The sequence below is a fragment of the Caretta caretta genome, chromosome 2, assembly GCF_965140235.1.
Source record: "Caretta caretta isolate rCarCar2 chromosome 2, rCarCar1.hap1, whole genome shotgun sequence".
In the NCBI taxonomy this organism is placed as follows: domain Eukaryota; kingdom Metazoa; phylum Chordata; order Testudines; family Cheloniidae; genus Caretta; species Caretta caretta.
Window position 1 is genome coordinate 56,128,453 of NC_134207.1, and position 14,937 is coordinate 56,143,389.

Here is a 14,937-nt window from a genome sequence, read left to right on the forward strand (position 1 = left end):
GTCTTGGGTGATTCAGCTGCCAAAAACGTGAGTTGAATTCCACTGTCAAATGATACTGTCTCATGTCAAATCACTGATATTGCAGAAGACATCGAAGCTCACTTGATAGAAAGGGTGAGAATGTCAAGCTCATTCGCAATTTAGTTAGAAAAGTCCATTGACTTATCCAACACAGCGTTTCTTGTTGCCTATGAATGCACATTTCACAAAGATCTACTCTGTTGTGAAAAACTGCTAGAAAACACAACAGGTACTGAAATCTTCTGGATCCTAAACAAGTAGGTGACAGGACCTGGATTTCAGTGGGACTGCTGCGCTGGAATTTGCACTGACAGAGCGGCCGCAATGACACGTAGACAGTCAGGTTTAGTGGCGAGCGTGATGGAACACTGCTTCATTCCTCAAAAGATCTTGGCAGCCAAGAAATTGTCTTAAGAGCTTAATGACGTCCTCTGTATGGTTGTTAAAATTGTGAATTTTGTGAAAGCGAATTGACTCAATTCTCACATCTTTGCTACAATGTGTGAAGAGATGGGGTCCAAATACCATTACTTACTCTTACACGTTGAAGTGCAGTGGTTATCCCATGGCAAAATATTAAATCGAGTGTATGAACTGCAATGTGAACTGGAAGCCTTTCTGTCTCAAAAGAAGTCTCCTCCGGCAGCATACTTTCAGGACTTACAACGGCTCGCCAAGCTTGCATATTTGGCAGATATATTTGATCACTTCAATCAGCTCAATCTCTCTATACAGGAAAGTATGTCAAGTGTCTTTGTATTGGCTGACAAGATCACGGCCTCTAAAAAAAAAAAAGCTCAAAGTCTGGAAAGAGAGAGTGGGGTGCAACTGTTATGACACGTTCCCATCTTTTGCATTTCTGGCTATTGATGACAGTAAAGATGTGGATCTGCCTCTCCTACATGAAATAATTGCATCCCATCTACAATCAATGCTTCAAAAGTTCAAGGACTATTTCCCATCAGACTCTGATCCATGGAAAGGAAAGCAATGGGCTTGTGATCCACCCCCCTCTCTAGAAACTGAGACCTCTCTGTCGCCATCATTGGAGGACAAGTTATTGGAACTGTCAAGGGATGAGGGTCTGAAGTTACAGTTTCACGAAGTGACTATCTATTTTCTGGCTCAAAGTCAGAAGTGAATACCCGCAACTCAGTGAACTCACTGTCAAAACTTTGCTCCTGTTCCGCTCCACATATCTCTCTGAAATTGGATTTTCAGTGATGACTGCAACAAAAACAAAATACCGCAAATGGTTGAGCATTGGAAAGACGCTCCAAGTATCCTTCTGAAACATTCATCCCAAGATTGAAAGACTTGTGTCTATAAGACAGGCACAAATATCTCATTAACAGAATGGTGAGTGACCCCATCTGATTTTTTATTATTTTTTAAAATTAAATCAACTGAATTATCTCTAATGTACAAAATGAGATATACAGTTCTGAGATATACAAAATTATTGGTACCCTTCATTTGAAACAATGTTTAAAAATCAGGTTAACAATTTCATATCACAAAACTGGTTGAACTGGACTTTATTTTAACAAATAAACAGAACTGGAATAGTGGTCCTGTGTTGGTAAGCAAGTAAGAAATGCCTTACATACAGATAGTACCAAAAAATAAATGCCTGCCCCCTCCACCTGCCACTCCAGTTGGGGAGTGGGGGGAAGTCCCCGCACCCCAAACCCACTCCCCAGCAGGACCGCTGGGTGGGTGGGGGAAGCCCCCGCGCCCCAACCCAGCTCTCTGGCAGGAGTGTTGGGGGGACTTCAGGCAGAAGCAGTGGGGAGGGACCCCCACTTGCTCTTGCCCAGGGCCCCACAAATCCGTAATCTGCCTTTGCCTATGTACCTTGTTTCTTCTGATCATTATCTTACTAACTTCTCTTGGGCATTTCAACTGCAGCCATCAATGCTCTCCCTATAATTTTAACCATTGCTTTTGCTCTATCAACTGTACAAATATTTAACACCCTTTAGGACGTCTCTCTTTCTCTCTTCACCCTCTTCCTGTCCAGTTCAAATAAATGTATGGCTTCCTTTCAGCTTCCTGTGACAAAGTGTATCAGGTTTGTGTCCCAAAACAGTTTCATCTCCTTTATTTCTCTTCTCTTCTTTTTGATTTGCTTCCACTCTCAGTAATGTTAGTGTCATGTTTGACCTTTTCTTCTCTTCCCACATCCCTCTGCTTGCAAATCTGCCTTCTCCATTCCTGGAACACTGCACTTGAACACCAATTGCCTTGACTCCATCTCTGCCTTCGTCTCCATTCACCCTGACTATTGTAATTCTGTGGCCTCCAAATGCAAGCTTCCCAACTTCAGCATGAACAGACTGCTGTTAGTCACCCTCTTACATGAACAAAGAATCACAACCACATCACTGCCATCCTGAAATGACTCCACTTGCTCCCCATTCATTTCAAGATCCAGGTTAAAAGGGTCTTTCTGACTTTTAAAACTCTCAGTAGGCTCGCTCCAGACTCTGATCTGATTTCTCTCTAATTCCTCTCTGTTTCCTATACTTGTCTACCACTGGTCTCCTTGGATCCCCTCTCACTATCCCAGACACATTGTGGCCCCTGCTACACCCTTGGAAAAGATACAATGCATGCACTTCTGCTTAGCCAGCTCACTTCTGTACTGTTGGTGCCACAGACCCACCAGTTATGGACAGACTACAACAAATGTTGGCAGTAGCCTTGAACAGACCTTGCATTCAAAGGGTAGGGAATGAGGTTGTGACTGGAACTAGGAGACAAAACATGGAAAGAATTCTCCTCCAGCATTCCTCCTGGATCCCTTCCCTTCCTTTTCTAAAGGGAGCACTTAGCAGCAGTTCTAGTGCAGCTGACAGCAGCACAGTTCTGCCAGGATAGGAACAACATGGCATCCTGCAGTTTCGCATGCTGCTGCTAACACATAAACAAGTTGCTACTTTCTCCATCTTTCCTGCAAAGGCTGGCTGACTGCTCCAAAACAGTCAGGTACCTATGACCAGCTTATGCCACACAAAAAATATCCTATAAGTAACTGTACCTCTTACCTATTTCTTAATATCAATTTCTAAAGTGACTGTCACACACATACAGCTTGAGTCAACTATGACAAGACTATTCAGGTATGACTGTAGCTATGTCAGTCAATAGAAAAATATTTGTAGAAAAATCAAGAGTTAACATCACATTAATTAAGGGGATTTTTTTAATTATAACCCTGTAGATTTGGGAGGTGCATGTGAACTGTGGAAAGCTCAACACTGCTTGGTACACTCAAGTGTACTAGGGCCAAATGTGGGATGCAATGTGTGACAAAATAAGGAAACACAAAAACAGGCAGGAAATTTAAAATGCTATAGGATTTGTTCCTTCAATAATTCTATTATCTCAGCTTTATGATTCTTTATTCTCGATGTAAATAATTGTCAACAATAAAAGTCATGGGATATCTCATTTATGTAGAACATAGATCATTTTGGGATTAAAATAAATGATAAGATGAGGTAAATTTGAGAGGTATGTTACCAAGTACCAGATTATCCAACCAGCTCAACCAATTTACTTATTTTAAACCCCAATTTAAGAAGTCCCAAAATATGAGATTTTTATTGTCTCCATTGTCATTTTAGTAGAGACTCATTCTTAAAAATAAAAATCAATTGAGTAAACACAAATAGGGTTTTAATGAATTAAATGAAATTCCTAAAGATAAAACAAGGCATTTTAATGACTGACTCTAGTAAAGCATAGACATGCATATAATTTAAAAATGTATCAGTTTTAAGTAAGTTTGTGGTAATAATCAAACATTTACTAAAAATAATACTGTATCTTTTTTCTTACAAGCATAACTAGATATTCATGTATATGGTTGGGTATTTCTGCAAATCTCAAGACACTGGAAAAATAGACATCACCATATTTATAAAACATACTTAAGCCCCTTTGTTTTCTGTTTAAATTCTGGGTTTTAAGAAAAAATATTATTTGTTTTTCTTCCAATTTTCATCCTACTTTTCTATCATTCAAATATATAAAAAATAACTTGTTTTATTAGGAAAATACAATACATTGCATGAGATAAATGTATCACAATAATACATTAGCCCGTGTATATATGCAAATCTGCTTGTTGAAGTAAGGCTATGTATTAGTCTAGATCAGTGGTTCCCAAACTTGTTCCGCCGCTTGTGCAGGGAAAGCCCCTGGCGGACCGGGCTGGTTTGTTTACCTGCCGCATCCGCAGGTTCGGCCGATCGCGGCTCCCAGTGTCCGTGGTTCGCTGCTCCAGGCCAATGGGAGGTGCTGGAAGCAGCGCGGGCCTAGGGACGTACTGGCCGCCGCTTCCAGCAGCTCCCATTGGCCTGGAGCAGCGAACCGTGTCCACTGGGACCCGCAATTGGCCGAACCTGCGGACGCGGCAGGTAAACAAACCAGCCCGGCCCGCCAGGGGCTTTCCCTGCACAAGCGGCGGAACAAGTTTGGGAACCACTGGTCTAGAAGATACACAGAATAAACAAACAGGATGCATGCAAGCTCTGAACATACTGATGAATCTCACACCCACCACATACACATTTCAAGCTGCTAACAGATAACTACAGTTTTTAAAAATCTGACACACTAAAATGGAAACAAAAAGAAAATTAGTATCAGAATAGATTTCAAAACACAAGGAAGTATTCGGAAGTTTTAAAAAAACAAATACAGGAGAGAGGATGAAGTTGTTGAGTGTATGCTCTGCAAATGGCACGGCCCAATTACTAAATATAAATGTTTACAGGGTAATAGTTCTAAAAGTCTACAACAGTAAACTGTTTATTCAAATGAAAAGTTTTATTTGGGGATTACAGATATATTGTTTTATTAAACTCAGAGGTGGCACTGCATTTTGAGTTCTGTTTTAGTTCTGCAGCACTGAATACCATTCATCAAAGCATTAAACTACTGAATACTTTTCCCCCTGTCCCTCTGTCCAGCAAAATAAACCCCAATATTTACCTAGAAAATTATTTAATATTTTTTCCACCGATATTTACCTGTTTTTGTTGTTGTAGTCATAAACACCGATAAATTCTGGGGGGAAATAAAATAAAAACCGAAAACAGGGGACCTTAAGCATACTAAACCTTATTTCTTAACACACTTATTACATGTGACACTCAAGACTTTTCTAACTCAGATAATGCCTATCTTCAGCTTTCTTGAAAGTCAAAATCAAACCTTTCCCATTTATTTTATTTAGTGTAGTTCCCCAGGGTTATGGCAAGGAATTTCAAAGATTTTCCACCACTACAAATTGAAAGTATGAATAAAAGTAGACACTTTATCCTACCATTGCTGTGCGCATAGAACTTGCAATGAACTGACTGGAAGTTTTGCACAAAAATCAATGGCACTTTATCATGTCAATTGGTAAACTTTGGGGGTTCTAAATTTTTCATAGTGTGAACTATGTTTTAATAAAGAGATTGTCTGGTGAATGACTTTCCCACCCATTTATAGTTTATTCACACATACAGACCACCTACCTTCTCATGTACAATTGTATAACATCCCTGTGACAACTATAGTAGCTGCTTACATGGACAATAAAATAATTATTTTTACCTTCTGCTAATACAACTTAGTTCTTGCTGCTAAGGAAGAGGAGGCAGTACGTTACCCACCAGCACACTGCAGACCACCACCATGAGCTCCATGGACCTCAATTTGAGAACCTTTGCTGTATTTAATATGTAAACGCAAATGTTTTTAGACTACCAGGTGCAAGTAGTGTTATCAACATCCCTTATGGCTGGAAAACAAAAATAAATAAACTGAATACACTAACAGTAGATTGTTGAGAGGGTTCCCTCCCTTAAATTACATGACTAATGTGGCATATAAAATGGTTCTAAATGGGTTTAGGTCAAGATGTAAGGTTCCTGCTGTAAGCAGGTTATTGATTTTCAACAGGGATCTATGTCAGATACCAATATCAGAATTAAATGTTTTGTATCAGTGTGAGAAGGCAGGCAACTAGCAATCTCATATTACTCACCAATTTTACCCCCAGCTATGGATAATGCAGGATTCAGACAAACACTGACTCTCAGACACTAGGAAAATTTGTCATTGTTTTTCAGCACCAGTGGAATTACATTACTGCTATAAACTATGTAATTGTAACCTATGTGCAGGAACAGTAACATGCTGGTAAAAATGCCTGTGGCTAGTCTACACCAGTGCACCAACACTAGTCCCAAAAAAATACTCACATATTTTCCTCGTGAAAATGCATTCTCACTGGCAGGCATTGATGGTCCCTTTAGTGTTTTCACATACACATAGGTCCTTTGGTCTTCTCAAAATCTACATACATGCAACTTCTTTCTTAATATGGCCCATTAGCCTGGATTGTCTCTTAAGATTCCTCATTCCCTCACAAAACTGAAGGATGAGCCTGCATATACAGCCAGTTTCTCTGACAATGCTTGTTCTCTGCAAACTACAGTCCCTTTATAGTCACTGCGACTACAAAAGACTTGCACTGGGCATGTGTCCATCTTAGGGGCCAATCCTGTTCCCACTGAAGTCACTTAGAGTTTGGACTTCAATGGCAATAGGATCAGACCATAAGTAAGTTGTGAAGCAAGAGAATTTAGTCCCTTAAAGACACCATTATCCTCATTCAATGGGAGGAAATCATAATTGAAAACTAAGAAATCCTGAATAGTTACTGTGGAAAGTAAGTCATTATCAAGTAAGACAGCTTCCCCTATGCCAGAGAAAATGCCCTCTCTCTCACTGAAGGACTACAGGGTAAGTCAGGTTCTTCAGCTAGGTGATGATAATAGGGCTACTTTGCTCATCCACAGTTAAATGAACTGTAGTTATGGGACAAGGCTTAATCCTACAGATATAGTCTGTATATGGAAGCGTACAACATAACCCTCCTTCGGGGAATTTTGTTATTGGACTGTTTGGTCAGACATAGAGATGATTAGGGCTTTTCCCCTCAACCACATTGACCTGAGTGGGAGAAGACTTTTTCCATAGACTGATGATAAAATATAAAAACTACTACTTTGATTACCCACAGAGATCACAGCTATTGAATAAGAAAATGCTATTTTTATAGTCACTCTTCAGAGCAGAGCGACTCTTCCAGGCCTTCTCCAGCCTGTTAGTACCAAATGGTCAACAGCCTTTGCATGTCCATTTACCTACATGGTCTTGACTGATTGCTGAATCACCTTAATGTCATGAGGGTTTTAACAATTCGGCACATACTTGGCGACAGCTGTTATATGATGCACCCTGATCAGCCACTACCTTGGTGGGAAATAATGGGTCTAGCCTAAAATGTGAAGCAACTAAAGGTGTAGAGTGCCAAGGGTTAAACTATTTGCTCCAGTAGGCTGTTATTATTCTCCGAACCAGTCTGAGCTGTGCTCATTTTCTTCCTGCCAAGGATTTTGCTACATTATATAACTTAATTTTAAAACATTCATTTGACTCTGTGTGATACCATACATACTTAGAGTGATCTTTGCCAGGGTACTGGCAGCGTATTTCATTTTCGAGCTTATTTTTTTTCAACTTCAAATACATCTCAGGAAATAAATTACTTGACCTATTAGAGTAAAAGGAGATAAAAACTCTTATTAAATTTTATACGTACAAAACTCATGGTGAAATTTTTGTTAAAATTTGAATTCCTTTTTCAGCTGCTTCCTGCTTTTAGTAACCCACTTAGTACCTCCTTGTCCTTGGGCTATAAATTTACTGATTTAAAGTTTCCCATGTTTCTTCAGTTTTTTAAAGGGGCCTTTATTGCCTTCCTATTGAAAAAGACATTACTAGAGTAGAATTGCTTGTTCTCAAATTTTGCCATTAGCCAACATATTGTTCAAAATTTAAATTGAGTTGCTGATCTCAGTCAAGTTTCTCGTGGACAAGTGTCCAAATCATAAAATGCACTGTTACATTTTCCTTTGTTGGCAGATACAGCAGGGTGAAGAAGGACTGACAGCATGAAGACTGAATTACCTTCTTGGCCCTTCCAGCTGAGGACTGAGGCATAGTTTGGAGCAGTATGAAGAAACTTGCACTGTTCCTGCCTATGCTGTATTACCTTACAAACAGAGGTTCTCATTCTCCAAGGCTGCCAGTTTGCCATTTCCCCACAAATACTAGGATTTACCAAAGAAACCAGCAACAACAAACAAAAAACAAAACAAAACAAAAAAAAACCCTGTAGTTCTCTAGGGTGCTCATCCTCTCAATAAGGTCTGATCCTGTGAAGTGCTGAGTGCCCTCAACTCCTGTTTCTAATCTAGATTGGATTATTCCTCAGTGGTTTTATAATCTATGTTGCTATATTCAATGTTAAATAATATTAATAAATTGATAAAAGATAGCAGAATATCAAGTCAGTTTGCTTTAAATATGTTCTGAATAATTTAAGAGTAGGGCCTAATTCTACCACACTAAAAATAAAAATAAAAAAAGTTCACTCCAAAGTATCATTTTTAGTCCAGAAGCTAGGTAGAGTAAACAAATGGCATTCCACGTTTTCACATCAATAAATCCTTTACCCCATCCTTAACCCTCACCCCCCTGTTTTTCCAGTCATCTCTCATCTGTATCATCTTCTATGCAAATTCTAATACAGGACCTTCTGTTCCATTTTTATGTATATTCCTTTTCCTTTTGACATAATGACTAGTCATTCCTTGTATTGATTTAAGTCTTATAGTACACCTTTGTGATGGGGTTATTTATTTATCTACAGGATTCTAAAACAATAAGCAGAATCTGATGCTGAAGCTGATTGTATCTCTTGTCTTTGTTCTTATTATTTCTTTTGTCAACAGCATTGTCATGGCCAAAATTATTCCTGTTATGATATTCTAGTGCTGTGGTTTGAATTTATGTTAGAACAAGTTCTGGCAGTTCAAATCTGTTTGAGACTCAAAAAATGTGTCTCCAAGTTCACCTAAACCACATGTTACAGTTATATGTTTAATATTAATATAGAAACTCACTGAAGCTCAAAGCAAGGAGCAAGAATAATAGAAAAATATATGAAAGTCAAAAGCAACAACAGAAGAGTAAGAAAAATGTTAAAAGTGAACTGTGACAAGACACACGGAAGATAGTGAACGCTTCTTAAAAATATAGTTCTTTATGAAAGAGTGCAATGCATTTTGGGATCTAAACATCCAAAACAGAAACCAGTAACTGATATCCTAAATAGTGACAGAGAAAACATATATACATACATATTACATAGGCACCAGCTATCAGCAATGTCTGGTCAACAATTAAAAACAACCATTGTATTTGCATAGTTCAAAAGTAAAAAGATTATTAATTCAGTTTTCCTGGTGACATTCTCAAAAGTGCAGACTGAAGAGCAACTGAACAAACATTGTAAAAAATTACTGAACTGGTAGCCAACCCAAAAGATCTCAAATCAATCTAACAGAATCATTGTATGTCTGTCTGACCAAAGCCTCCAAAAAGGAAGACCATTTCCATTAAGAGATTTTAGGAAACCACTCAGTAGGATGGCCAATACTGAAATGGGATAGTAAATGATTTATGTGATTGTAAGGAATTATGGAGGCTTTCCTCTAGGCTACCAGTTCAAATCTAGCCCAGAGTTTGGAGCCAAATTTTGCCCCAGCAGGAATGGATAGTAAGAGAAAAGTTATTTGCAGGTGTCCTCTGCTGCTGGGATCCTGTTGGCCAGGGCAACCATGGAGTAGGGAATATATGGTTGAATATTCAGAAAGCACCCCTGGCTAGTGGATGCTGTTGCCTGTGTTAACTGTCTGGAAAGCTCTGGTAAATTACCAAATATGAGTGCCAGCCCCCTTTTTAGAATTGCTGTCAATACTAGATAGAGATACTTCCCTGTTACTTCATGGGAGATATGGGGCAGAGGATCTGGACTAAGGCTCTCTAGATCTTCCCAATGGTGTGCCACAGAGGGAAGGCTCTAGACCTGAGAATTTTAAAAATCTCGTGGGATGCCATGTCATATTGTGAACTAAATTTCATACAATTCATCACCCGAGTTGCAGAAAAATAGTTCAGGACCTCAAAATAATGAATTCTGTCATTTCCAATAGAACAGTGAAGGGAGAATTATGAATGAACCTTTTAAAAATACCTATGTGGCGGGAGATTGCCCTTCTACAAAATGAAAGCAGCATGCTTGTGTTTCAATGGCCCAATCCTGAAACCAAGACCTTTCATTTTCAATTTACTTAAATTGACAATTGAAAAAGGTTTGAAAATGTAGCCTGGGCCTTTCAGTTTGATAGATTTCAGCTGTGACATTATATACGCTATCCAACCCAATTTTTTGTTGTTGCTTTTTTAATTGAAATTTTGAAATGAAAAATAATTGATTGAAACAAAGCGATTGAAGGAAGCATTGAAACATCTCTCATGTGTCAAAAATGCTGCTCATTAAGCACACTCTCTGGTCGTGATGCAAATCATCCCAAAACTTTACATGATACAGGATACTTTAAAATAGTAAAACATGTAGGCATGATTCAGAATGATGCGCACACCAAACAAGTTCTGTGTAATGTGTATACCGTTGTTAAGTGTAACATATAGTATGTTACAAATACAATTTGCTTATGGAATGCTTTCTTATAACAGATATAAAAAATCACCATCTATGATAAGAAGTGACAATTTATCACAAAATAATATCAACCTTTACCTTCTAATAAAGTCTATATAAACAGTGGAACAATGTAGCCATCAAACATTATGTATCAGACAGCAACAAGAAGCAGTGCTGTGTAAGATACAACTCTGCCTACATTTTCCTCCTTAACGTCACTGTAAACAGGATCTCTTTACCTGCTTTTAAACTTACTTAGGAAGCAAAAGATGGCCTTCCATACAGCTGAGTTGCTCAATTAAATAACAGGTGAAAAGAAATTAATCAAAGGATCTTTAAAACCTTATAAGCTGTAAAACTAGCTAGCAAAGGGCCCTTACTACTATTGAAAATTAAGAATGTGTGATCCCTAAATAGCCTAACCAGTAAGCTATCAAATAGCCAATCCACAAGCTATATTATTGTATGGTATTATGGGAAGAGGGAGTGAAAGAGGGGGAAAAGGGTATGGAATATACCATCTAGAGCACAGGTGCAGAAATTAACAAATGGAGTTCAGCTTGTCCATTTTACTTTAAAGAGGTCCAAACCAAAATCTATTTGGCTCAGAATGAATTTAATTGGGGATGGGTCCTGCTTTTGAGCAGGGGGTTGGACTAGATGACCTCCTGAGGTCCCTTCCAACCCTGATATTCTATGATTCTATGACAGCATCATACCAGTGATTGATTCTTAACTCAACTATCTGCATATCATACTTATTCTTGATATAACAGATTTTTTTCATATAAGCAGAAATCACAACGTTTTACTGACTACTCAGAAATTCCCCAGATGGAACCACCTTTTTTGCAGCAGGTGTTATTAATAAAAATGCCAGTTACTGTGTTACTAATTTTGGATGCCTTAAAGAAAAGTTTGATTTTACTGGTGATCTCACATGTTATAAAAGAATTAATAAAAGCTTAAGAAATATTTTTGGTTTTCTCCATATCTAACAAAAAAAAAAACAATGTAGAAGGACATATAATACTGGATATATAAATATGTAACATCAAAAATATGTATTGGTCCTCTTTTTCAGGCCCAACATTGAAAAATCTGAGTGTCTGCTGAGAGACGCAATGGGAGCTGAGTGTACTCAAACCATTACAGGATCAGGCTCTTATACAGCAAGTCAGTAGAAGATTAAAGTAGATACTGGTTTTGTAGCTAAACAAATATATTCACCAAAATTCCGAATAAGTCACTTCAAGCAAATTGACATTCAAATTCTCATTTACATTGGTGCAAGTGCACAGCGACTCAACTGAAATCAAGTAGGATATGCCACCCCCTTTCTTAGGCATAGGACCTGAAGAAGCACAGGGGCAAAGATGTCTTTACATCACCTTTAGACACCCTCACCCGGGTCAGGATCCAGATCAACCCCCAGTAGAGATTAGAGCAGCCTCAGGGCTGATAATAATTTATGTCTGACTGTGCACATCCATAAGGGACTGATCAGGTAATTCGGGATTGCCAGGTCACACACACACACACACACACACACACCCCAATCATGCTTCCTTTTCTCCAGCCATGCCTTCTATACTGGGTGGCATAGAGCTACTCTGTTGGCTCCCATTTCCTGGAGATTCCTCCTATGCTGAAAAGTATAGTTAGGAAGATGGCTTTGTGGCACAAAAGAGCTGTAGCAAAACAGTGAATTAGGTCTATTAGTTACTCTGGATTTACACTAGTGTAACAGAGCGGAATTTGGCCCAGAATCTCCCCTTTCTTATAAAGAATAAGTTTTAGGTAAAGTTATGCTTTGTGCTAGGAGCCAATGGAGGAAACTATATGCTCCATATGTGTGAGTTGCTAAAATGAAGGATAACATTCTGAACAAGATAACTGCATTACAATCTTGTCCAACACCTTAATATTTTTTATGTGTATGAGGTGAGCCGCTGGTATGCATCAGTGAGAGAGGAGGAGAGGGACAGGGACCTGAGTACCAGACAACGAATAGCCCTTTTAAATGCTTTTTTCCTGTCAAACCTTCAGAGACAGAGAAATGATGGGAAGTGTAGACTGTTACAAAAGACCATTTTAAAGGTTTTCTATCATTTCTCTCACAATAAAAAAGGAAAAATCAACAATACCTTGTTCATGATATTCTATCAACACCTGGATATAATTGAATGTTTCAGATTTCTCTTGGGCATGTTGCAAAAGCTCCAAAATAGTACTTTTAAGGGACATGGGAATTATTTAGTGCTTTATATTTTTCTCCAATGACTCTTAAGTGAATCCTAAAATCAAGAGATTCAGGAACCTGGAAAACTGTTTAATACAATCAATCTGGCTCACACAATGAGTTTTCAGAAACTCAATTAATAATATGGATGACACTTTAAAATACTTTATTAGCTTCATAATACAAATGGAAATGACAGTAACTCTAAAATACATGTTTCAGAGGAACAGCCGTGTTAGTCTGTATTCGCAAAAAGAAAAGGAGTACTTGTGGCACCTTAGAGACTAACCAATTTATTTGAGCATGAGCTTTCGTGAGCTACAGCTCACTTCATCAGATGTATACCGCACCTTAGAGACTAACCAATTTATTTGAGCATGAGCTTTCGTGAGCTACAGCTCACTTCATCAGATGTATACCGTGGAAACTGCAGCAGACTGCAGCAGACTGCTGCAGTTTCCACAGTATACATCTGATGAAGTGAGCTGTAGCTCACGAAAGCTCATGCTCAAATAAATTGGTTAGTCTCTAAGGTGCCACAAGTACTCCTTTTCTTTTTTCTAAAATACATATTATACACTCCACAGTACAAAAAAAGACAGTGTTTGATAGCTATATAACGAAATTTCCCACATTAGCATGGAGATGGGGTATTATTGACCATACCAAATGTGAAAACTAACTTGAAGAATTATGTTATTTTTGCTGCACAGTAGATGTTGAATAAAATATGTGAACCTATTTCTCATGCCAACTACCAGGAATGGAAGCCAGTATCATAGACTGCACCATTAATTGTTCTTCTGTTATTTAGGTTGCAAGCACCGGTAGGCCCCAAAACTTGACCTGGTATCTGTGTGTGAAATCTAGATCATTCTTTGCTCTTCCCCCCGCCTATGCGACAATGTTTTTACCTTTGAAAAAGAAAAGGTGCGCTTTAGCATGCCCTGATAAGGCCCTCCATAATTCCCAAGTGTCATTGTGATCACCAACCCTACAATAACAAACCAGCCCACTTCACGTGTGGTCACGAGGTTCAGGCCCGGAACTCAACAAGGTAACATTTCCTGTGCAAAGCTTCCCCTCTCTTGTTACCAGAGCAAGTACAGTTTAGAGTCGTGGGAATGCGTTGGCCGTTCTCTCGATATGCCAGTGCCCTGCTTTCTCCCTGCCCTCCACGTTAAACGCCTCGTGGGCCGCCTGCGGCCCAGCCCCCCCCCCCCCCCCCGCAACCTGCAGCGGCACCCTCCCAAAATGGATTTCTGCAGCTCGCCCAGAGGCGCGTGACCCGCCCCCTCAGGAAACCATTGTTCTCCCTCGCGCAGCCAGAGCCACTTTTTGCGTTTGCACTTGGCGCCGCTTCCAAGAAGCCCGAGCCAAGCCGGCGGCGGCGGCTCCTGGGGCGCTGGGCCGGGAAGCCGACTGCCCCTGTGCTAAGCAAGGGCAGCGGCGTGGCGGGGGAGGGGCGCTCAGTTACTCCCGGCTCACAAGTGAAACTTACCTGCTGCTGGGCACAGCGGCGGCTCCGTTGCCTCTCGCGTCGCAGCTCGGCAAGTCAGGGCGGCGGCGGCATCCCCCGGGAACGGCTCCCGCCAACCCCCAGGGGGCCCCTCGTCCTGCTCGGGCCGCGGGAGCTGGGTTGGTTTCGCTGGCAAAGCCTTTACCATATGCTCGAGCGGGGGATATTAACTTTGCTCAATGGCGACAGGGCACCAGGCTGAGCCCGAGCATCAGATCGATTTACTAAACAAACTGAAACGTGGGTGGGGATGTTAAACAGTAACCAGCCGCCTCAAGGAAAACTGAAAGCGGCTCCTGCTGGCTCGGCTGCTCCCACGGCCCGGGCCCTTTCTGCGGGCGGGGCAGCCCCAGCGCCTCGGGGGAAGCGGCTTTCTCGGCCCCAGGGGGTGCTCCTGGCCGGGAGGCCGAGGCGAGAAGCGCTGCACGAAAACCCCATGCTGGGCCCGTTCCCTGGCTCACGTGGCGGGCGTGCACCTGCCAAGCGCCTGCTTGCCCCGCCGCACCGAGGGGTAGC

General features: G+C 40.4%; 1 protein-coding gene across 1 annotated transcript in view; it reads right to left on the bottom strand.

The window, feature by feature from the left end:
- HNF4G (hepatocyte nuclear factor 4 gamma) overlaps positions 1 to 14,637 on the bottom strand; it is an 88,575-nt gene extending 73,938 nt beyond the window's left edge. The window contains exon 1 of the mRNA XM_048840992.2: positions 14,404 to 14,637. Within this exon, the coding sequence (XP_048696949.1) occupies positions 14,404 to 14,569 (166 nt within the window). The 5' untranslated portion in view covers positions 14,570 to 14,637. The remainder of the gene's footprint in view (positions 1 to 14,403) is intronic.
- Positions 14,638 to 14,937: the final 300 nt, after the last annotated feature.